This window comes from Platichthys flesus, chromosome 9 (assembly GCF_949316205.1).
Source record: "Platichthys flesus chromosome 9, fPlaFle2.1, whole genome shotgun sequence".
NCBI classification, from domain to species: domain Eukaryota; kingdom Metazoa; phylum Chordata; class Actinopteri; order Pleuronectiformes; family Pleuronectidae; genus Platichthys; species Platichthys flesus.
This window is the reverse complement of record NC_084953.1, coordinates 26,614,403-26,639,069: the sequence shown is the minus strand read 5'-3', so window position 1 is coordinate 26,639,069 and position 24,667 is coordinate 26,614,403. Positions and strand designations below refer to the sequence as shown.

The following is a 24,667-nucleotide window of genomic DNA, read 5'->3' as shown; positions in this document are numbered from 1 at the left end:
GAATTCTCCTCCCTCATCGTCCTTGATGCATGTTGATGGTGGCAGTGGCCTGAAGAACCCCTCTACCATGGATGCTCTATTATGGAGCACCATAGACCTATGTATTGCAAAATCACAGGTTAAGCAGTAAAGTGTTCTTGGTAGACAATCATGACATCTCACTACTGCAGTCTTTTGTCTGCAGTGCTGGCAAAGTCCCTCTTTAGGCTTCTCAGATAATAACATCTGATTAACCATAAAAGGCCTTAACAAAGTCCACTTTTCCAAGGTGGATGTTTGCCTATCCTTCCACTGTGAAGGGAGGGGTTCCGCATTAGGAGATTCCAAAAGGTTTTTGCACTTCCTGGATGCGGGAGTCTTGACAGGGGAAAATTAAGGGTAGAGGTTAGGAGAATTACAGATGTTAAGCAGGGGGAAATATATCTAGAGTGTATCACTTCATTACAAACAAGAAGAAAAAAATACCTATGTTTTGGACTATCCCAGTATCCAACGGTTGTCCACTCATAGATGGAGCACTTGAAGGGTCTGTGCTTCCCAGGGCATCTGCAGAAGGATGAAAATACAATTGATATCTTGCTTGAGGAGAAATAAAGTATGGTTTCAAATGAACAAAAGGGAAAAAACTACTAGCCAGTGGCTGAAGGGCGCATCCGTTTAGCTCCTGTTCTTCTTCTTTTTGGGAGAGGTTGCCCTTCCTGGTCCTCATCAAGCCAAACAAACTGTTCTGTCCCAGTTTTGGACGTTGCTGCAACTCCTTTCGCTTCAGTTGGATTCTCCTTGATTCAAGAATTGAGACACAAAGCATACCATTTGTTACTTAAAACTTTCTTACAAACATCTTGTTATGAACAAAACCATCATTGTCCTATAACATAAATTCAACCAAATACATCCCTTGTTAATCTAAATAATTAATAAATCTAAGTTCATCTTAAACCATCCTGTATTTTAGAAAACAAAATCAAACCTCATACACAAACAAAACACCAATAGTGAAAGACCCAATGTAGAGCCCTTCCCCCTGCTGGCCCTATAAGGGCCATTCCCACCCGCTGGCCCTATTAGGGCCCTTCCCCCACAGGCCATACTTTGCGACCTAAACTTACATGGTACCATGTAAAACTGTTTTATGAGCCGATTCAGGATTTTTTATACTGCTGCATTTTTTGTTTATGTTGAAATTCACATTGTAGTGTCCCTCAATGATGAGCTAAAGCGAACTAATCTCACCAAACATTTATTTACAACCGAGGTAACAAAGGCTACCGTGGGAAAACATTACCAAATCAATTACATTCCCTATATATTCGGACTCCAAATTTTCTCTCTCTCTCTCTCTCTCTCTCTCTCTCTCTCTCTCTCTCTCTCTCTCTCTCTCTCTCTCTCTCTCTCTCTCTCTCTCTCTCTCTCTCAGCCCTTTAATTCAAACCCTGAAAGTAACAATAATAAAAACAACACAAAAGTATACTTCTTACCTGACCCTCATCCAAAAGCGCATCCGTGAGGAATAAAGCATCGTCGTCTTCCAAGTTGTCCATGTTCGTCAAGTAGTTTGGAGTTGAATGGACCGGAGAACCCAGATATGGCAGTATTTATAATCCGAAAGATCCGCTAACGCATGTGCAAACGGTCCAGCTCGGTATGACGGTATTATACGTGCATAATCCTTAATGCATTTGTATACCCAAGGACCCTTTCTCAAGTTGTCCTGGGCCTATGGATGGGTTGGTTTAGCATTTGGTATGTAGGTAATGAATGACTTGGAGTTTCCTTTTGAAACTGTTGGAGCAAAATCAAAATATGTACCTTAACCTAAATCATAATTAATTTCAGTTTTTCCAAATACTTAAAAAAAATTCTAAACTTTGACCTGTTTAACTCTAAACTTACTTAATGTTATATTTTAACTTTGATTTACTTATGTTCAAGTCAAACTAAACTTAATAAGTAAATAATGTAAATTATTATTTAAATAGCACCTTTCAAAACAAAGTGTTATACAAGGGTACAATCTTAAAGGGGCAATAATTTACATTCAAACATCTTTACAACAACATAACAGCAGTCCAAAAATATAACAACTCAAGCACAGACACACATTGAAAAAAGACTGAAAAAAGAGAGCTTACTGACCTGTTTTTTAAGTCTTGAATGAGGAACCACTAGCAGGTCTTCTTTAGAGAGTTTAATCCAGACTTTTTGGATTAACCTTTTTGGATTAACATGACCTGAATGACTGATACACAAGACTATTGTTGTGTGACTTCTGATGACATGTATGATAAGTAACATATCATTGGGAACATTCAGTGCTGAAAAAAAGGATTATGTTCATATTATACCGTTTTTCAGCAAGCAATCAAAGGGTAAGTCATTGATAATGTCATAGAGGCTTAGAAAGTCAAGCAGCACAGAATGGAAGTTGCTCACTGATGCCCAGGCCTTTGACACTTCTCACAGATTGACTCCAGCTTTACATTTTTGTTTCACTTTGATTGGCTCATATCAATCATTATTTTGTATCTGTCACTCTCTTCTTTTACCTTTTTTATGAATATATTTTGATCTGCCTTCTACTGAAAGTGAACCTACATGCTCACACTACAATTGTGGTTCTAAGATTGACCACTTTAGTCTTCTGTCTTGTTCACCAGTGGCATGTCATATCGTAAAAGAAGATTGACATGAAATCATAAAGATTCATTCAGTCTAAATGAATTTTTGGAAAGCAGATGCTGACCTCTTATGACTTGATCGTGACTAAATACAAAATTTAATATTGCCAGGCTGGGTGACTGGTACCCTTACAATGGCTGCCACTGTAGCCTATATACTTAATAATTGAATGAAAATGAATCACCCCACCATATTGAGGTTGTTCATGCTGTGGATTTCTTTCATCTTAGGGAAGCAGAGGAAGAAAGAATGTACACACACACACACACACACACACACACACACACACACACACACACACACACACACACACACACACACACACACACACACACACACACACACACACACGCCACACAGTAAGAGATACGGAGGAGTCAATTAGTTGCCACAGCAGCATTTGACAGCCGCTGCAGAGAACTCCCAGCACCCACACCCATGATCTGCCCTCCTGCTGTCAGAAAGAATGGTGTAGACCCAGCAGGAACTATGTTAGCCTCACAGAGTGTACATTTAGCATCACACATCTCCATGTTAGAAAGGACATTCATTACAAATAAAATCCGAGTGCTTCAGTTCCCCAACTCTTACTGTAACCCATCTGTAGTTCAGTTGCCATAACAAGAATATTTCCATGAACCTAACAATGTTGTAGTTGTCATGCAAATATTGTAGAAATCAAGAATTGTGTAGAACGTTGTCTGTGGCCAAAAATCCAATGTTGTCAATCATTCGATGTTTTGCTAAATCATCCATTTATAACGTGTCTGGTAAATCTAACTGTGGTTTCTATGTAAAACATTGCTAATATTTCTGTGTGCTGATTTCGGTGCTTATTCTTCTTTTTGATTCCCCTCTTTTTTTCTCCTTCCATACTGTACATATTGTGGGTTTGTACTTTGCTGTTAACACTCAAGTTTATTGACATTTCCCTCAAAAGCTTGATGCTTGTTTCTTGTAGCTTGCTGATTCTTTATGAGGTTAAATTAATCTAATGAGTCAAATGTGGACATAGCTGACATCACAGAGCTTCTCTATGACTGTCGAGCTGGCTGATCCTCATCCTCTCCTTGTCCATTTATACTCGCACAGCCTCACCAAAGGCGAGTCTGTATGCATTCACACATCCCACTAAAGCTGATCAGCAATTTAAAGAAATCTTCATATTTTCATTTTTTAATTCTATAAAAGGGTAGGTGAGGGGCCTAAGCCCTGTTCTAATCATCCTCCTGGGGCTCCAGGTGTCAAGCTTTGATGTGCATAACCTGCAAAGATGGCTGGAATCCCTAGCATTATACCTTTGTCTAGCTTCTGCAGATGTAGAGCTGTATCAAATGTTCAGTCTCTGATGTCTCTAAGCGGTTGGAGATGAAGAGATCACTACACAACCTTTCCTCTGCTACCAAACATACCAAAAATATTCAAGCTGGTAGCCTATTTTGAGTTTGAATAGCTGCAGGATGTGCAATCACACTGAGACAAAGTCTTAAAGGAGAGTATTAATATCACCATACCATGAATCTGGTCAGACTTTCTGTGATGTTCATTTTAAAGGAGGATATAAATGATGATCCAGCAGAGCTTTTGAGTGCGTGCTGATTTTGCCTTATAATGTCGCAGGCTTTGTCATTGATGCTTCCCAAAGCTTCCCCAAGCAATTCCCCGCCAGAACACTAGGCGGAGTAATGTTTTTTGTCGAAGACAGCCTTAGAGACACCTTCTTTCTTCTTAGTCGCTTGTTCCTCATAGACTTTTTCTGGCGGACAAATCCGCCAGTCAGTGACGGGTTATACAAGTGATCATACTTTCTGATCTCTTCTGCCAAACGCTCTTCTATTTGGTCCATATTCGTTCTTCTAAATCTTCCGTTGTTTCTGCCGGTATTATGTGGCATGAAACCGGAAAGGATGTAGTTAGCAGACCAATCACATCCCTTACGGTCTGCGTAAGGCTCGCAGAGCTTTGCTGTATAGTTAGAAAAATTGGTCGACGCACATAAGCACGTAAGAAGAGATACATAAGCACGTGAGGGACCCTGAAGGGCTCTTACGCTTGCGGGCCCGTGAAAACAGGAAATTTATCAATATGAGGTTTAATTATAAAAAATATCAAATTTCGAAACCATGACCTTAGAATGAAAGCCTAATAACATGGAATGCATGGTTTTTATGGTGACATTGTTGTCATTCTGAGAGGGAGTTCTTTGTAAGGACTTTGTATTATAGAAGTTCCGGTTAAAATTCCATTAAAAATATTATAACAACCAAAATTATCAAACATTAAAAGGTCATTCGATTATACACACATTTTTCAATTTCGACCAGTTATCGCTGCACTCAAAATTTAGATTAGATTCAACTTTATTGTCATTGCACATGTGATGGAAATTCATCTTGAGATTTGAATTTTTTTTTTCATAAGACATGATATGAAGAAAAAAATAAGACATGAAAGACATGAGATCATCCTCTGTCTTATCTGCTTTCTCCTTCCATCCCTGGTACCAATTAAAAGAAAAATTTCACCAAATAAGGGTTCCATCCTGTCAGCTAGACAGTATCACAGCAGTGATACACCTAGTAAGGGGATTTCCAATACCTAAGACACTGGTCAGTGATATTTTCAATTACACACAGTACAAGTACATATACAACGTAAGCCGAACTTAAATTCGATTTCAGTGGTCAAAGGTAAAGGTCACGGACCAGTGAGCTCATATTATCAATCAATCAATCAATCAAATTTATTTGTATAGCCCATATTCACAAATTACAATTCATCTCATAGGGCTTTAACAGGGTGTGACATCCTCTGTCCTTAACCCTCAGCAAGAGTAAGGAAAAACTACAAAAAAACCTTTTAACAGGGTCAAAATATGTAGAAACCTCAGAGAGAGCCACATGTGAGGGATCCCTCTCCCAGGACGGACAGAAGTGCAATAGATGCCACGTGCAGGACAACATCATCAATAATCAAAGTCTCTAGCAGCATTGATGAGGGTAGACATCCCGAAGGACAACCCCAACATGACATGCCAAGCAGTCCCGCTGCAAGCACAGTCCATGCTCAGCAACCATCTAGACCACGATCCACCATCCAGACCAGACACCACTCCAGTCCTCAGTCACCGTCCATCGCTGCCCACCAGGAGTACCCATCACAAGCCACCACCGCGGTCCTGGTCCACCGCCCGTGCCCAATGCCAACGCGACACAGGGTCCGCCACCAGCACCACGATCAGCCCACATGACTCAGAATCCGCCACACTGGATCCAACACCGCGACCCCCGGTGCGCGATCCACAAACCGTAATCCATGGTGCGGCCACAGAGGCCCTGGATCTGCGGGTGATAAAGCAAAGGGATTCCGGGGAAGGGGGATAGGGATGGAGAAGAGGAAGGAGAAGCTGGAAAGAGAAGCTCCGTGTGTCATGTGTCACAAAATAGAACAAGTAACGTTCTGGCGCACTAATTAGCTCTAACTATAAGCTTTATCAAATAGGAAGGTTTTGATCCTACTTTTAAACGAACAGATGGTGACTGCCTCCCGAACTGAAAGTGGTAGATTATTCCACAGCCGAGGGGCTTGATGGCTAAAAGCTCTGGCTCCTACTCTACTTTTAGAGAATTTAGGGACGACAAGTAGGCTTGAATTCTGGGAGCGGAGTGCTCTAGTAGGTTTACTAAGGTATTAACAGCTCTTTAAGGTATAAAGGCGCTATATTATTAAGGGCCTTGAAGGTGAGGAGGAGAATTTTAAATTCTATTCTAGATTTAACTGGAAGCCAGTGTAGCGATGCTAATATTGGAGAAATGTGCTCTCTTCTCTTTGTTCTCGTCAGGACACGTGCTGCGGCATTTTGGACAAGCTGTAGAGTCTTTAACGACTTCATGCTGGAGCCTGATAATAATGAATTACAATAGCCCAGTCTCGATGTAACAATGGCGTGGACTAGTTTTTCTGCATCTTTTTGTGAAAGGACGTCTAATTTTTGAAATATTATGCAAGTGGAAAAAAGCGGTCCTAGAAATTTGTTTTAAGTGACTATTAAAGGATAAATCAGGATCGAAGATCACTCCCAAGTTCCTGACTGTTTCATTGGAAGCAAGGGCAATGTCGTCTGGCGCAGCTATATCATTAGATAATGCATCTCTAAGGTGTTTGGGGCCAAGTATTATATCCTCTGTTTTGTCTGAGTTTAATAAGAGAAAATTGCGGGTCATCCAGGTTTTTATGTCCTTGAGACATGTTCGAAGTTTAGTTAATTGATTACTTTGTTCAGGTTTTATTGACAAATATAACTGGGTGTCATCCGCATAGCAGTGGAAATTTACCGAGTGTGTCCTGATAATGTTTCCTAGTGGAAGCATATATAATGAGAATAAAATTGGGCCGAGCACAGAGCCCTGTGGAACACCATCATTAACTTTGGTGCGCACAGATGACTCATCATTAATTTGCACAAATTGGGAGCGATCAGAAAAATACGATTTAAACCAGTTAAGGGCGGTTCCATTAATGTTAATTAACTGTTTTAGGCTTTGTAATAAAATTTGATGGTCAATTGTGTCGAATGCTGCACTGAGATCTAACAGAACGAGGACAGACACAAGTCCCTGATCTGAGGCTATTAAAAGGTCATTAGTGACTTTTGCCAAGGCTGTCTCTGTACTGTGATTGGCTCTAAACCCTGATTGAAAGTCTTCATATATATTATTTTCCTGGAGAAACTCACACAGCTGATTGGCTACCACTTTTTCTAAGATTTTAGAAATGAAGGGGAGGTTAGATATTGGTCTGTAATTGGCTAAAACCTCTGGGTCTAGGGTGGGTTTTTTGAGTAGGGGTTTGATGACAGCTATTTTAAAAGACTGTGGTACATAACCTGATGATAATGACAGATTGATAATGTTAAGTAACGAACTATCAATTAGGGGCAGAATTTCTTTAAGTAATTTGGTAGGAATGGGATCTAAGATACAGGTTGTTGGTTTAGAACCTTAGATTAATTTGGTAAACTGATCACGGGTGATCAGAGAGAAGCTGTCTAAGTAATGGGTAGGATTCTCAGCCGTTTCTGAGATCTCTGTTGTTGGGAGAGTATTAGTGCCAATTGAGGGCAGGAGATGGTTGATTTTATTTCTAATAGTTTGAATTTTATCATTAAAAAAGGTCATAAAGATATTGCTATTTAGGGATCGAGGAATACTGGGTTCTGTGGAGGTGTGACTCTCTGTCAGCCTGGCTACAGTGCTGAAGAGAAACCTGGGGTTGTTGTTATTCTCTTCTATTAGTTTTGAATAGTAGGCGGCTCTTGCTTTGTGGAGAGCCTTTTTATATTCTTTAACACTATTCTTCCATTCTATGAGGTTTTCAACATTGTTGCTGGAGCGCCACTTCCTTTCTAGTTTTCTTGATAATTGTTTTAACTCATTTGTCTGGGAATTATACCGCGGAGCTAATTTACTATGTTTGACATTTTTCTTTTTTAGAGGCGCTATTGAGTCTAATGTTAATCGTAATGAGTCTGCAGAGCTATCGACGAGGTGGTCGATCTCAATGAAGCTCAGGGTTTTAAAGAATTTGTTGTTTATATCTACTGCTAATACGGGTTTAAATGTAATTGGGATTATTTCCTTAAATTTAGCTACAGCACTATCAGGTAGACATCTAGAAAATGAATTTTGTATTAGTGGCATATATTCAGTTATTGAAAAATCAGAGGTTATTAAATTATGGTCTGATAGAACTGGATTGCGCGGAAGTACTGTTAAATTGTCAATTGCGACACCGTACGATAATACAAGGTCAAGTGTGTGGTTGCCACAATGAGTAGGTTTGTGCGCACACTGACTGAAACCAATAGAGTCTAGTATTGAAATAAATGCTACGCTAAGGCAATCTTTATTATTATCAACATGAATATTAAAGTCACCAACAATAATAATTTTATCGGTCTTTAGGACTAAGTTTGATAAAAACTCAGGGAATTCCTTTAAAAATTCAGTATAAGCCCTGGGAGCACGGTAAACTACGGCAAATATGATTGGCTGTTGGTGGTTCCTGGATTGGCTCGGAAGACTAAGAACCAGACATTCAAATGACTTGTAGCTGAGTTTAGGTTTAGGATTAATTGATAGACTGGAGTTAAAAATAGCTGCAACTCCACCTCCTCGCCCAATTTCTCTAGGAACCTGTGAATTGATATGACTGGGGGGAGTAGATTCATTTAGACTGACATAATCATCAGGATGCAGCCACGTCTCAGTGAGGGAAAATAAATCTATGTTGTAATCAGAGACTATTTCATTAACTAAAAGAGCCTTTTTTTCCAGTGATCTAATGTTTAAAAGACCACATTTAAAAGTCTGGGTTTCCTGTATTGTTTCAGAGGTTGTTTTAATTTGTATTAAATTTTTGTGTGGAGTTCTCGCTCTGTTATTGTTTAATTTCAATAATTTAATCGGACGGTAAAGAGACACAATCTCTATGGGGTTTTGTGACTGATCCAGATTTCCATATTATGCTGGAAAAAAGTGTGTTATATGAAAGTGCACTGGTTGGCGAGGCATACATACAATGGCACATTAGTATTTATAGTTTTCTCATAGATGAAATATCTTTCTTTCTGAATTTGAGAATTCAGAAAAATTATGGGGGGAATCTTCAATGATTATTAGAATATTAATTACCATGTTGTATTTCTGTAATTCAGATCTATTCAACTCTCATACTTTCTCATATTTATTTCTTAATTTATATTTAAGGAAAACACAGTCACACAAAATGAATTTTTATCTTTTCCAAACTATTTTCATTGTATACTGTGTTGTACTGCAGTGCCCGGAGCTCCTCCCAGGAAGGTGGAGGTGGACACCCTCAACTCCACTGCTCTCAGGGTGACCTGGAAGCCTCCCTTGTCTCTGAAGCAACATGGCCAGATCAAAGGTTACCAGCTGGTCTACTCCAGGCTAGAGAACGGGGAGCCTCATGGCCAGCCAGTCATCGTGTACATTTCACACCCTGACGCACAGGTACTGTGACAGTCTTTGAATTAAATCCAGTGTAACATTTATTGGGTGACTTTTGTTTACTTAACATATTAGGAACAATGGCTGACTGAGGGCGGAGAGTGGCTTTATTTGGTTAAAATCACAGGAGTTACTTCTAATAACTGTGAAAGTGTTTCAAAGTGTTTTTGTTTTGGACTCAACATAGGCAAAATATAGAAAGAAATCACATGAACTCTGTCAACATACTACTGCATTAGGCAGACAAGTAATGGTACATCTTCCACCTTTCACATTCCAGGATATGCAGCTATTATTCAAACAAGATATATAGATCACAGATTGAATTATTCTCGAAACTCGTTTTACACATTTTATCGAATAAATAACTCCAAACGAATCTGTCGCCTATTGAAAATCACAGAACAATTCACACAAAAAATATGTCCTGCAATTAGCAGCCAATAATGAGTATCAGCAGCAATACCACGGTAATCACTCATCATGACTTCACTTACCTAAGCCTGACTTAATAATGTGGGGGGCTGACTATCAAATATTGTTGAAACAAATCTTGCAACTTTATGGGTAAACCTTATGTCCTTGCTATAAGAAAGTCTCCAGAGCTACCCTGTGAGCACAAAGCTGGGTTCCCTTTGCAGGTAAACTCTATATAGCTGCTTTTCAGACAGGCACTAAGCAATGGATAATCCCAAGACATTCCCTGTAGGGCAGGGGTATTGAACTAAAATTGAAAAAGGTCCAGTTAGAGAAGATTTCTTGAAGCAAAGGTCCGGAAGATCATAATGTCTGACTATTTAGTGTGATACATATATTTAAGTAGCATATTAGTTGTATCAACATCTGCATGCACTCACTACCTGACCGTCAAATGTAATGAATTCAGTACGATTCAAAAACATTTTGACAATATTTATTGTCACGTAACATAGAACTGAACATATATGTATGATTGAAGAAATGTATAATGTTCTCTCATTAACTTAATAAAAGTAGTGCTGCATTTCAATATAAGAGAAAATAAATAAAATGTGAAAGCTGATCGTGTTCAAATAAAGGGCTTAACTTAAAAAAAATTGAATAAAGGGAGCAAAAGCTATCATTTAAATTTTTCTGTTACACATCTTGACTCAAAAGTCTCAACCTATTTTACAGGTGATAAATTTCAACATATCTTAACAGTTCAACAGTTTTAGAATCACTTTCTTCCCCTCTTATATCCCACTCCCCCACTTTTTTCATCTGTTTCTCTTCCTTTCTCTGTCTCACTTCTCTGTTTCTCTCATTTCTTCGTCTCACTCCTCTGTTTCTCTCCCTTTCTCCGTCTCACTCATCTGTTTCTCCACTTTCTCCGGCTAAGTCGTCGGTATGTCTCCCTTTGTTTTCGCTACCTGTATCGCTATCTTTCTTTTCTTTCTACTGTCTTTTCATGTGTAACTACCCTCTAACTCTCTCAGCTGTCTGCACTGTAGAGTCGCAATGTTAACCGCCTGGAATGCACAGACAGCTAAAATCCAATATATAGTAACATTTCAAGTGATCAGGATGTCCATATGTCGCAACTTTAGTTTGCCTGCCCTGAGCCATCCCATTCTTCAGTAGGGATGGGTATCATTAGGTTTTTATCCGATACCGGTGCTTAACTGATACTTTTAAAACGATACCGGTGCCTAAACGGTGCCTGAACCGATATTTAAAAAAAATGACAAAAACGACAAAACGATGCTTGACGACATTTAAGAATGGCTTTCTTTTTTTATCCCAAATATATGAACTGTTTAAAGTAGATTATAAATATAAATAAATACAAAACACATTTAATTTAAAACTATGATTAATATATGAACTGTTAACTAAAGTTGACACTATAATTAAATAAATAAAATAAATACAATACACTCGTTACTCTGACTTCGGTGCCTGAGCTAATTGAAGAGTGAGGATGGCTTTTCAATCACTCGGAGACCCCCGTGTCTCCGCGGCTGGGGCTGTCGCGGGCAAGGCAACGGGGCGGCCTTCGTCTCCCCATAATGCAGACGCTTTTGTGAAACCTTTCTCGGCGTGGTCTTCGTTCCTCCCGCCCCCAGCCTTTCCAAGCCGACCCAGAGCCTGGCGAGGAGATCCTCCCACACCTGCACGGAAGCCCTGACGCACGCGTTAAGCCTGAAACATGCTTCTGCGTTTTCACGGGCCCGTAAGCGCAAGAGCCCTTCCGGGTCCCTTACGTGCTTATGTATCCCTCCTTACGTGCTGACGGGTGTCGACCCCCTTTTCTAAAATTTAAGGCAAAGCTCGGCAAGCTCAGTGATTGGTCTGCTCTACACCCCTTCTGGAGCTGCATTTCCGGTTTCATGCCCCATAATACCGGCAGAAATCACGGAAGATTTAGAAGAACGAATCTGGACCAAATAGAAGAGCACTTGGCAGAAGATATCCGATAGTATGATCACTTGTATAACCCGTCACTGACTGGCGGATTTGTCCGCCAGAAAAAGGCTACGAGGAGCCGCAGTGGCTATGTAAATAAACAATCGACGAAGAAGAAAGAAGGCGTCTCTAAGGTCATCTTCGACAAAAAGCATTACTCCGCCTAGTGTTCTGGCGCGGAATTGCTTTGTAAGACGCGCAACGGTTGGGGAAGCATGAATGAAAACGAGTCTTGCGCCACAGCGGCGTGAAAAGACACAGACGCAGTCGCAGAAGCATATTTCAGGCTTTACGCGGGCAGCGTGGAGATAAGAGTTTGTACACCGGCAGACGCACCCGACTCATGCGGGGTAGTGATGTGTCGGTCGTGAACGATTCGTTCGTTTTGAACGAATCCCTACAAGGACTCGGGAGTAACGAGTCCTCTCAAAGAGTGATTCATTCTAGTGTTGTGTCGTTCGTGAACGATTCGTTCGTTTTGAACAAATCGTTACAAGGACTCGGGAGTAACGAGTCCTCTCAAAGAGTGATTCGTTCATTTTCTCGTGGCCGCGCATCGCAACTGTTGCATAGGCTGATGCAGGTCACGTGAAAAAGGATCCAAAGACTCGTATCCGGCAGATGAACGAATCACTGATCGAAGACCGGTTGCTAGTCTTTGGATCCTTTCCCACGTGACCTCCATAGGCTCAGAAGAGGAAACAGTTACCTCATTCCCTTTCGCGTGTTAAAAAGCAGCCATGACTGACAGCTTTTGTGTGGCAGATCATATTTTTTTAAGAAAACCTCCTCTATTATATACAATAAAACATGACCGTTTGTATGGTTTTAAATTGTCATTTATTGTCACACTGGCATTTAATTATCACGGGAAATTATTACACTGCACTAAACTGTAAGTGTAAATGTAAAGAGAAAATAACAAAACCAGTCATTATGACTTGTGAATAGGGCTGAACGATTTGGGGAAATAATCTAATTGCGATCCCCCCCCCCCCCCCTCCCCCCAAATATTGCGATTAAGATTTAATATGCAAGTCTTTTATTTTATCCTCTCTTTCCCCCCAAAAAAACGTAATGAATGATTTAAATATGACCAACACAATATTAGATACTGCACAATATTCTTTCCCACATTTTTATTTAACTGCTCATTACAGAAACAAGAATAACAAATTGGTGTGCATTTACGTAATTTAATCAAAGTCATTGTAAGTATAAACACAAGGCATGCACTTTTTAAAACCTGTGTGCAAATTTACCATCTTGAGATTTTATTTTTTTTAAATATAGGTGTCTTACTACACTCAAGTCTAACATTTCCAGTGTTGGGAAGGATACTTTCAAAAAGTATTCTGTTACAGAATGCAGAATACATGCCCAAAAATTTAATCTGTAACGTATTCCGTTACATTAACTAATCTGAGTAACGTATTCTGAATAGTTGGATTACTTCCACATTGAATTGCATTTTATAAGTGTAGGAATGCAGCGTTGTTATAGTCAGTGGATCAGCAGCAGTTTAAGCTCTGTGTCCGCGGATGCGGCGGGCCAGCTGGATGTGCTGGCAGCGTGGGGATCAGGAGCTCCGTAGATTCCCGTTCATGTCCGGGTGGACGTGCAGCGGTATGGAAGCTCCGGTCCCCAGCAGGAACACCCCCATGCTGAACACCTCCGTCTCGCAGACGTGCATGTAGGTGACCGGGGAGATGAGCTCGCTCTGTGTGGCCGACACGTCGCCCAAAGACTCTGTGGGCAGATGACCGAATCATTGATCGGAAAACACAGTTGGGAGTTGAAAGATTCGTTCATCTGCCGGGTACGAGTCTTTGGATCGTTTGCACCCCCCCCCCGTTGAAACGAACGAATGACTCAAAAAGAGATTCGTTCATTTTACTGAACGAGATTCAAAGAACCGATACGGTAAAAAGATCCGAACTTCCCATCACTAATGCGGGGGCCCGACGGGAGGCGCCCCTTCCCCATGAAGGGAAGGAGTGGAAGTGTGAGGAGGCGGGAGGAACGAAGACCTCAGTTCAATTGGCTCAGGCACAGAAATAAAGCACCGAAATCTGCGCTGCATTTCGGTCCGGGTAGGTACCGGTTGTATTGGAACCGGTGCCATATTGGAACCGGTTCTCTGTACCCAACCCTACTCTTCAGAGTTCAACCAATGTGAGAAATCCTACAGAAAGCCTTCAAAGCCCTCTAAGCCCTATAGCCAAGATGAGATCTCTGCTGCATACACAATGTCAGCTTGAGAGCAAGGGAGAATATTTCGCTCAACTCCCTAGCATCAAACACTTCTTTTGTTTCTGGGGTCAGTACCATTTCATATGTCCTGAGACTTGAACTCTATTTTACACCTGACCCTAAAATGAAATACTTATTCCACACTGAGACCTGCCACGATCTGATCTCAGTCCAGCTCATGGTGTAGCCTCTGCTCCTTTTTCTTAAAAACAACAAACAAAAGAATAATAGAAGTAGATGTATCCGTCCATCAGTGAAGCTGTGGGCTATTCGTTTTTCTTTGATATTGATATCCTCTTCTCTCCACCCATAGGTGGCTGAAAAAGATAACCGATTCCCCTGTTTACTGGCGAATGCATTTGATCTGTTTAGCTGTTGATTCCTTGATTGTTTGCAACAATGTGCTTTTCTCCACCAATATAGTGTTTGTATGTGGATTGGCAACATATTTGTATTTACACTTCGATGGGGTTTGACCAATCCTCAGTGTGTCTTTGGCGCCTTTAAACCTGTACTTTGATGTGGTCAAACTCTATCTGATTGTAATGTGATCACCAAAAAAAACATGTTAATGTCTGATGAAATTGGAGTAGTAGACAAGTTGTTTAAATAAAAAAAAACATTTCACCCAAAATATAAAACCAAACATGTTTGCTCTCGTCTGTTCTGGTGCAGATGGCAGCAATGCGACAATATGCCTGTTACTATACTTCGGCTAGTTGTAAGAGGTATATTTTACTGGTTGAATTTTCCCTTTAAAGCTGTTTTCAACTCCGGAGACCATTCTCTGAATGAGGTGTATACATGAATGCAAATATTGGAATAAGAGCATCTGGAGTTTGTGCGGACTTTCTCAGCCTTGGCCCTGCAATCTCCTTACATTGGCTCTTGCAAGAGCCTGTGGTTGGAGGTGCTCGTCTGGATGTCTCCTCGACCAACTTCCCGGCACTCCAGAAGATGCTGTGTGGCGCCAAGATCGTCCCTTGTAAAGATGTAGTGGTTCTGATGGGGCCATACTTTGGGAATAGGAGGGGGTTTGCTGAGGTCGCTTCGGGTGGTATCACAGCTCCTGGAAAAATGGCGTGCTGCCTGTACCACAGATGAGACTGAACTGCTTGTAGACTATTGTGCAGGGGTGTGTCGTCCGGACAAGCAGGACTTTTTCCCTGGGCTGGTAGTCTGGCCCAATCTGGACGGGTGTATAGGTCCACTTCTATCTAGGAACCCAAACACTATGCTGCTAAATATGGTTACAGGACAGTTGTATCATGCATGTGTCAAAGCTTTTATAAGAAAAGTTTGGAGAGTAGGGTTGACACACCGTGGAGCCCTGCTATCAAACTGAATAGTGGGGTGAGGCCGGAATGGAGAGCACTTTATAAACCACCATTGGCTAAGAGTGTGTGATTTACAGTAGAGAATTCTTCATGGAGCAGTTGCTGTCAATGCTTTTGTTTCAGTGATAAACAGAAATGTAAGTCAGGAATGTCCTTTCTGTCACCAAAGGGAAACCGTTTTTCAGGCTTTTACACTTTGTTTAAGGTTAGAAGCTTTGTTTTGCATGCTGAAAGATGTGTGCATGTGTGCATCTTAGTGAAGATTTCTCCACTGAGACGTTTGTCCTTGGTTTTAAGTGTGTTAAGAAAAGACAAAATGTATTTAAAATGTTGAACTTTGTCCTAGGTCAAGCCAAGATGGCTATTTACTAGAGATGAGCCGGATACTCGGCTGAAACGAGTATCCGGTACGGATAAAGCACTTTTGCCAAGCACGAGTATTATACGAGTAATACGAGTCATTATCTGTGCTCGGACTGAATGAAAATCCTCACACAGCGTCACAGCGCTCCTCCCCTTCACACACCGCTCTGCTCACTCACTCACAGAACAGCTCTCTGTCTCTCTCAGTCACTCAGGTTCGCGGGTCTTTTCGGTTAACGTTTAGGGTTTCTTCAGCTTGAAGTTTGTTTTTATTTCAGTTTGTACTTACTTATTAACCAGTAGAGTTCTGTTAAACGTGGGTTCGTTCAGACGTGGTGCTGGTAGAAAGCGACTCGCGTTGCGTCTCTGCCTGTCGGAGATTTTTTTTTTTTTTTTTTTAAACAGTTTTTTTTTTTTTACTTCACGCATTAAGTGTCTGACTACTCTCTAGCGTATGGCTACTCTCTCTCTCTCTCTCTCTCTCCCTCTCTCTGCCAGTCGTTGGAGGTTTTTTTTGTTTTTTTTAAACCGTCAGTTTGCTCTAACCAGTTTTATTTTACTTCACGCACTGAGTGTCTGACACATTGTAAGTAGTAGTGGTATAAAAAATATTACAAATTAAGCTACACACACACACACACACTCCCCCTCTCTGTCTATGTCTCTCTCTTACTCACTCAAACACACACTCACACACACACACACACACTCCCGGGTTAAATCACACCCACTTCCGGGTTAGGCCACGCCCACTCCGAGTACGGATACGGATACAGATAATTCATATGGTTAACAGATACAGATACAGATACAGATAATGCTGTACTCGCTAATCCCTACTATTTACATTACTAGGAGAAATAAAGTCGAGCAACAACCAGGGACTAATGTCATTGCTCTGTTCCTGCCCTGGTAAAAGCCAGAGTTGTGGTTGATTTCAGGTTTTATGAGCTAATTTTATGAGCTAATGCACCGCCAATGAGCTAATGCACCGCAAAATGACTGTTTGGCGTTGAGCGAGCCGTGTGATCGCGGCGGGATGGCGTCCTTTCGGCCGCTGTCCTTGTCTCTTAGACACGGAGTGAGGCTGGTCCAGCTGTTCCAGTTTAACTGGGGGGCATGGCTTCTGGCGACATTCCAGATGTTGAGGCTGTTTTTCAGAGCCGGTGGCAGATTCATCATTTTCACAAAGCGCCTGTGTGTGAAGTGCGGTGATCTACTGAAGGTCTTGCTGAAAAAAAAATCCTACAAAAACCCTTCACAAGTTCATGTGTCCGTGTCAGCATCACGTTGAGACCGCAATATACATTTAAATGGTAAAAAAAAAAAATAGTACAAAACCTTGAATGGGATTCGAAACAACAAGCTGAAACACTATAAGTTTCTAGCCTGATGACGATCTCACTACGCCACCGAGTCGCTGAAATTTGCATCGCGCGTTAGATAAATGTCTCCTACTTTGCTCTGTCGGCTGTAAATCACCAGATGTGCTTTAAGGTAACGCCCATGTCATCTGGTGATAGTCCGAACACAGAATAAACGCTTTAAACGTAATACCAGGCTTTACAAATCTGACGCTCCTCTTCATAGGAGACACAGGGAGCATTGAAGAACAGACACGCGTCACCAGCTCCACTCTAAGTGCTTTTGTTTGTCGCTGGTGATCATTACAACGCACACACACCAAACAACAGGTACATGTAAACATCCCTGACATCAACAAGGCGGAAGCTTGAGCGGAGTTTTCATGAGTTAAGTTGGTGAACGTGCTTCTAATGGACGTGTGGAGCTTCATGTGTCCTCCTGTCGCTGCTGGTTAAAGTCAGCGGACGGGATTTTAAAAGATGTTCTCGTTGTTGTCGATGATAAGGTTCTGCCATCGGAGAATGAAAACAACCCAACCGCTCATCACAGAACGGGTGTGTTTTTCGTAGTTTCTGTAATGCAAGTGTTGTTTATCTGTGTGAAATCAACAGATGATCTGTCCAAAGTGTGTCGAGTGTGTTGTCAACATGACACATGTGTGACGAGGCAAAATATTAGATGGAAGGATGAGTGCAGCCAGGTTTTATCTTTCTGCCGCTTTTACTAATCAGGTTTTTAACTGTCAGATCCTCCCTGTTTGTTTCAGTGATCACCATCTAGTTTCAATGGAGTTCATTTTATCATCAACAGTAAAACCAAAGTCCTTTTGGCATTTTAACGTTAAATTATTACATGATTTTACTTTTTGTGAAAATCTTAGACTGTTTTGGGCTTTTTTGGGAAAAAAGAAACATGAGTTTTCCTCCCTCACACAGTGGTGGGAAGTAGGAAAAGCCCAAATCAGAGTGTTCTGTCAGCAACACTCAGCCAACTCAACAGTTAAAATAAAAAGAGCCATTAAGACATTAGAAGAGGCTGTCAAAAACCTGGAGGCTGACACACAAAAACGGGCAGAATGCAGAACGGCTCAAAACTAAGAGACAGGACTTAAACTCTTTTTTACATGAGAGAGCCAAAGGAGCTTTGGTCAGAGCCCGATTCACTAAACTACAAGATATGGACGCTCCGACCACCTTCTTTTTTAACTTAGAGAAGTAGGTGGCTCGAAGGAAAGTGATGGTGTCTCTGCGACTCCCGGACGGAGAAGTGACAAGAGAACCGGCTCTGATGAGGAAACATGCTGTAGCGTTCTACTCATAGCTGTTCAGGGCAGAACCATGTGATGCCAACGCTACTGCAGAGCTGCTTGAAGGACTTCCTCAGCTGACTCTAGAAGAACAGGACACACTAAACACTGACATCACCCTAGAGGAGCTGACTACGGCCGTTGCGCAGATTGCGTCGGGAAAGGCCCCTGGAGTAGATGGACTACCTGCTGAGTTTTTAAAACATTTCTGGGGTATTTTGGGACTTGACATTTTATGCGTTTTTAAAGAGTGTTTTAAAAAAGGGACACTTCCTACATCCTGTAGACTGGCAGTTCTCTCTCTGCTTCCTAAGAAGGGAGATCTTAGCCTTTTAAAGAACTGGAGACCAGTCGCCCTTTTATGCACTGACTACAAAATCCTCTCGAAGGTTTTATCCAACAGGCTGAAGAAATATATCGAACAGCTGATCAACCCAGATCAGTGCTACTGTGTGCCTGGACAATCTGTTTTTAATAAGAGATGTGTGTGAAGTGTGTAAATTATATAATGTTAAGGTGGGTATTTTATCAATCGATCAGGAGAAAGCATTTGACCGTGTGGATCACGAGTTGTTTTTTTTCAACTTTGCAGGCTTTTGGTGTTCGGGGGGCTTTCTTTCCTGGATCAAGCTGCTCTACAGTGAGGCTAGTTGCGTGGTGAAGGTGGGGGGAGGGCTGAGCTGTCCTATGCCCGTCACTAGAGGCATCAGGCAGGGCTGCCCCATCTCAGGACTACTATACAGCATCGCCATAGAGCCACTTCTGTGCAGTCTGATGAGCAGGCTGAGGGGTCTCTCTCTGCCGGGGCTGGCGCACAACCCTCCTGTGGTCGTCTCGGCGTATGCTGATGACGTTAATGTTTTTATCCATGACCAGCATGATGTCCAGCAACTACAGGAAAGTCTGGTCTGTTATGGGAGGACCTCTTCAGCCAGAGTCAACTGGGAGAAGAGTGAGGGTTTTTAATGGGGCAGTGGAGCCAGGGGACTGAGCTTGATCTCCCTGCAAATCTGCAGTGGGGAAAGAATGGACTAAAGGTTCTGGGGGTCCATCTATGAAGTGAGGGATTCCACAGCAGAACGGGGAGGGGGTGCTGGAAAAGGTGGAAGCAAAGTTGTCTAAATGGAAATGGTGGCTACCTTATCTGTCCTACAGGGGGAGAGTTCTGATAGTGAATAACTTGGTCGCCTCGTCTCTTTGGCACAGACTTATCGTGTTGGTGCCACCTCCAGGGCTGCTTAAGGATGTGCAGCATCGCCTGGTGGACTTCTTCTGGTCTGAACAGCACTGGCTGAGGGCAGCGGCCCTGTATCTCCCTGTGGCAGAGGGAGGTCAAGGTCTCATCGACATCATATCCAGAACTGCGGCCTTCAGACTGCAGACGGTGCAGAAGTTACTCTACGGCTGTGGTCTCTGCTGGTTGGCTCCTGCTCGTCTGCTGCTCAGGCAAGCTGGCCGACTAGGGCTGGACAAGCAGCTATTTCTGATCTCAACTACTGAAGCTGACCTGACAGGGCTGACACCATTCTACAGCTCAGTGGTGAACGCCTGGCAGACGCTGGAGGTCAAGCAGACTCCTGACCCCAGACCGGGGATATGGTTGTTTGAGGAGCCGCTGTTCTACAACAATTTCCTGAGAACTGACACATTTTCCTCTTCGACCTTAAGGAATAAGTTTATTGGGGCAGGCATCATCAAACTGGGCCACCTCACAAAGGCATCGATGGAAACACTCTGCGACGTCACCAACGTCAGGTCCTCCAGAGTGCTGGAGAGGATTGTGGAGGAAGTGATGCAGTCCCTGTCTGTGCCACTGAGAGCGTTTGCTGAAAACTGTACTCTAGCTGACCAATGGGATGATGACTGTGAGTACTTGTTTCCCTCTCTGATCGTCAGCCCTGCTGCTGATGGGTGGCGAGAGGAGAGTGGACTGCTTCTTTCCTTCAAAACACCGGTGCTGGGTAGTTTCAGCTCTTCTGGGAAGAAGAGGCTTTATGTCAGCTTTATGTCGGCTGTGTGAAGGTGCTGAACCGTTGCTCTCTGGCTGGAGTCAAGGAGATGAGGTGGACCGAGGAATTTTCTGCAGGCTACACCCCTGAAGGCAGGTGGAGGGTCCTATATAAACCTCCTGTTGAAAAACGGGTGGGTGACCTCCAGTGGATGATTATACATGGAGCTTTAGCTACAAACAGACACTGAGCTCACCTGGACCCGAGCGCTGGGGAGGGATGTGCTTTCTGTGGTGACAGGGAGACTCTAGAACATCTAGTGGTGACTTGTCCTTGACTAGAGGGTTTATTTAAACAACTACAGCAGTGGGTGGAGGCTCTGGGGGAGAATTTTTCTCTCCCTTTGTTTGTTTTTGGGCCTAAATATAAAAAAAGAAACAGAGAAACACTCGTCCTGGTTAACTTCCGGAATGGGATCACTAAACTGGCCACCTGGAAGAGCAGGGAGAACCAGATGTTGGGGGTAGGCTGGACTGATGTGGTGAAATGTTTTAAAGGCTTGGTAGCAACTCGCGTTAAAATAGAACACGCCTTCTACAGCCTGACCAGTAACCTGGAAGCTTTTACATCCCAGTGGGGGATCAGACAGGTTTTATGTTCCACAGAGGAGGACGGTTCACTGATCCTTCATTTTTAAATTCCGTGGGGGTGTCTGACATGTAGTTTTCTTGTGTACAATATGATCTGATTGAGGTGTTATTTATTACGTTTATTTCATGAAATGATTTAAATAAAAGTTAACTTTAAAGTCTCTCTCTCTCTCTCTCTCTCTCTCTCAGGATACCATTATAACAGGTCTGCTGCCAGAGACGACCTACTCATTGACTGTGGCTGCATATACCACTGAGGGTGATGGAGCTCGCAGCAAAGCCAAGGTGGTCACCACCACAGGAGCAGGTGGGTGTTTAGTTTACAATTATACACACATTATAAACACCACACATTAAATTGCTCTCCCTGAAGGAATAATACATTCTGCATCTGAAAAAGATGAATCCGCAAACTGTAAAAACAGTTTGCGGAAAAAAACATTTCAGCTACAAAAACATTTCAGCTACAATTATGTACAGTCTAGATTTGTACAAAAAATATCAATCCATCGCTCAAGAAATTTGGGAATGAATCTGCTTCAAATGAACAGAAAAAATATTGTTTCATGTTCTGGAGAATATTTCTTGTGTTCTAGTTCCTGGTAAGCCAACCATGAGGATCAGCACCACTATAGGGAATACAGCCTTGATCCAGTGGCAGCCTCCTAAAGAGATGGTTGGGGAGCATTTGGGATACCAGCTATTGTACAAGAGAGTAGAGATAGAAGCTTTCACCATCAAAGACTTCAGAAAGATCGATGACCATTTCACAGTCACCGGCCTCCACAAGGGTGCCACCTACATCTTTAAACTGTGTGCCAAAAGCCGAGCAGGTAATGGGGAGGAATATGTGAAGGAGATCAGCACCCCTGAAGACATCCCCAGCAGCTACCCCCAAAATCTGAGTGTGGTGGGACTGACCGCCACCTCCACCCAACTTGCCTGGGACCCCCCTCATCTGTCCGAGAGGAATGGGAAAATTGTGAAGTACATGGTGTTGTATCGTGATATCAATATCCAGCACAATAACACCAACAATACCACAGAAACACTGATGACCGTCCAAGGTTTGCAACCAGACACAACCTACGACATCAGAGTCCAAGCTTTTACGAGTAAGGGGGGAGGTCCCATCAGCCCAAGCATCCAGAGCAGGACCATGTCAACCTCCATGCCAGGTGAGAAGTGCTTTCAGTGCTGTACTGTGCTTACTGCACCTTCATTTGTGACCTCAGCGATCTGTATATCACTCCATGATTTCAACATTAAGGGCTTTGTTATCTTCTAATATACAAAAACAAACAAAACATGAGTGTAACCAGAATAGTTGTTCAATTTAATTGAGTGCAGTGTTTGGTGTAAAGCAAAAAAAGTGAAGTAGAGGCTGCATATATTAATAGGATGGAAGGAAGATCACATAGTAGAGTCAGTATATCTCCTTCCAGTCTGTTCAGTTGGAAAGTACAGAGTAGAGGGGGAAAAGCCATGTGTAAATCTGAACTGGAGTATTTCATTGATGACAACATTTGCCAAGAGTCCCTTATATTTAGATTCAACAGTTAAATCTATATTGTGTCTAGCATTCTACAACTTTGTATTTAATTAGCTTTTTACCAATCTATATATATGGTTTACAGATCTATAGATTAAGTCAATAACTGGTTTGTAAACAGTAAGTTGCTGTTTGTAGGCAGCTTACTGACAGAGAAGATTAGTTTCTATATATAGTTCAAAAAAATACATTGAACAGTTTATATGAGCCAAGGACGTCGTCCGTATATAGAAAAATTTTGTTCTCTACACTTCCCACATCTATACCCACCAGAGCGGTCTCCTCTCTGATAACCTGTGCAAGGGGCTCGATAAAAAAATTAAAAAGTAGTGGACTTAATGGGCAACCTTGCCTATATCCTCGTTGTAGCATTATTTGATTCGAAAGGCTCCCATTAATTTTTATCCTCGCTGTTGGGGAGGAGTACAGCATTCCTATGCATTGTATAAATGAATCACTAAAACCAAATCTTTCCATAACTTGAAATAAGAAATCCCATCCTACCGAATCAAATGCCTTCTCGGTGTCTAGGCTGAGAAGGACTGCGCTTGATGTTCCTTTTGAAATTTGATTAATAATGTTTATGGCTCTTCTAATATTATCGTGTGTTTGCCTATTACTTATAAAACTTGTTTGGTCCTCATCTATCAAGGAAGGCATTATTGTGTTTAATCTTTTAGCCAATATAGCTGCATACAGTTTATAGTCTATGTTTAAGACACTTATTGGTCTATACCCTTTGCAGTCCATTTTGTCTTTTCCCTCCTTTGGTATTACTGAAATAAATGCCTCGCTCCATGATGGCGGGAGAGCCCCACCCCTGAGAGTGTAGTTGAAGGAAGCCTTCAATAAAGGAACCAAGAATTCTTTCATGCACTTATACCATTCCGGAGGAAATCCGTCACAGCCTTGTGATTTATTGGCTCTAAGATTTGAGATTCCATTATCTATTTCCTCGGTTTAGATTTCATGAATTAACTCCTCGTTTTGATTTTTACCTATTGAGGGGAGATCTAAAGAAGAGAGAAATGTTTGAATTGTAAGTCTGTCTGATTTGTCTGGCTGTGTATATAGTAATCTGTAATATTTTTCAAATGCACTCTGAATTTCCTCTAATTTAGTAGTTACCTTATTTGTGATAGGATCCCTAATTTTGTGAATTGAGTTTTCTGCTTGCTGTTTTCTAATTCACCATGCAAGTATTTTAGACGCTTTAGGCCCTATCTCATAATATCGCTGTCTTAGGAATTTCATTTTTTTTTCAATTTCCTCACTAAGAATTTTGTCTATCTCCTGCTTAACAGGCCTCATTTGCTTACGTAAAGAGGGGTAGTTGTTAGTAGTATGAAGTAGCTCAAGATTTTTTAATTGCTTCTGCAAGTCTGACAGCTTTTTATCTCTGATCTTTCTTAGCCTAGCACACTTAGCTATGATTTTTCCTCTAAGAAATGCTTTTGCTGCATCCCATAGAATTGCAGGACTGACTTCTCCATTATCATTATGTTCTAAATAAGTTTCTACATCCTTGGCCATTTCAGTTTTATATGAATTACTATTTAATAAACCAGTATTCAGCCTCCATAAAGTAGTTTTAGGATTTCTATCTAAAGAAAATTTCAAAGTTAAGCCTGAGTGATCAGATCTCTCTGTCCAATTGTGCAATATTTCACCTTGTGGAAATCTCTGCTAAACATGAAGATATAATCGATTCTAGAGTATATATTATGCCTTGCAGAGTAAAAGGTAAAATCACTA

General features: G+C 41.7%; 1 protein-coding gene and 1 long non-coding RNA gene across 2 annotated transcripts in view; one reads left to right on the top strand and one right to left on the bottom strand.

Moving 5' to 3' along the window:
- ptprfa (protein tyrosine phosphatase receptor type Fa) overlaps window positions 1-24,667 on the top strand; it is a 242,174-nt gene that overhangs the window by 142,370 nt on the left and 75,137 nt on the right. Inside the window, exons 13-15 of the mRNA XM_062395231.1 lie at window positions 9,520-9,713; window positions 21,550-21,667; window positions 21,957-22,538. Coding sequence (XP_062251215.1) covers window positions 9,520-9,713; window positions 21,550-21,667; window positions 21,957-22,538 — 894 coding nt within the window. The remainder of the gene's footprint in view (window positions 1-9,519; window positions 9,714-21,549; window positions 21,668-21,956; window positions 22,539-24,667) is intronic.
- Window positions 5,408-24,667, bottom strand: part of LOC133960548 (uncharacterized) — a 383,773-nt gene continuing 364,513 nt past the window's right edge. Inside the window, exon 2 of the long non-coding RNA XR_009921929.1 lies at window positions 5,408-5,535. This is a non-coding gene — a long non-coding RNA (uncharacterized LOC133960548). The remainder of the gene's footprint in view (window positions 5,536-24,667) is intronic.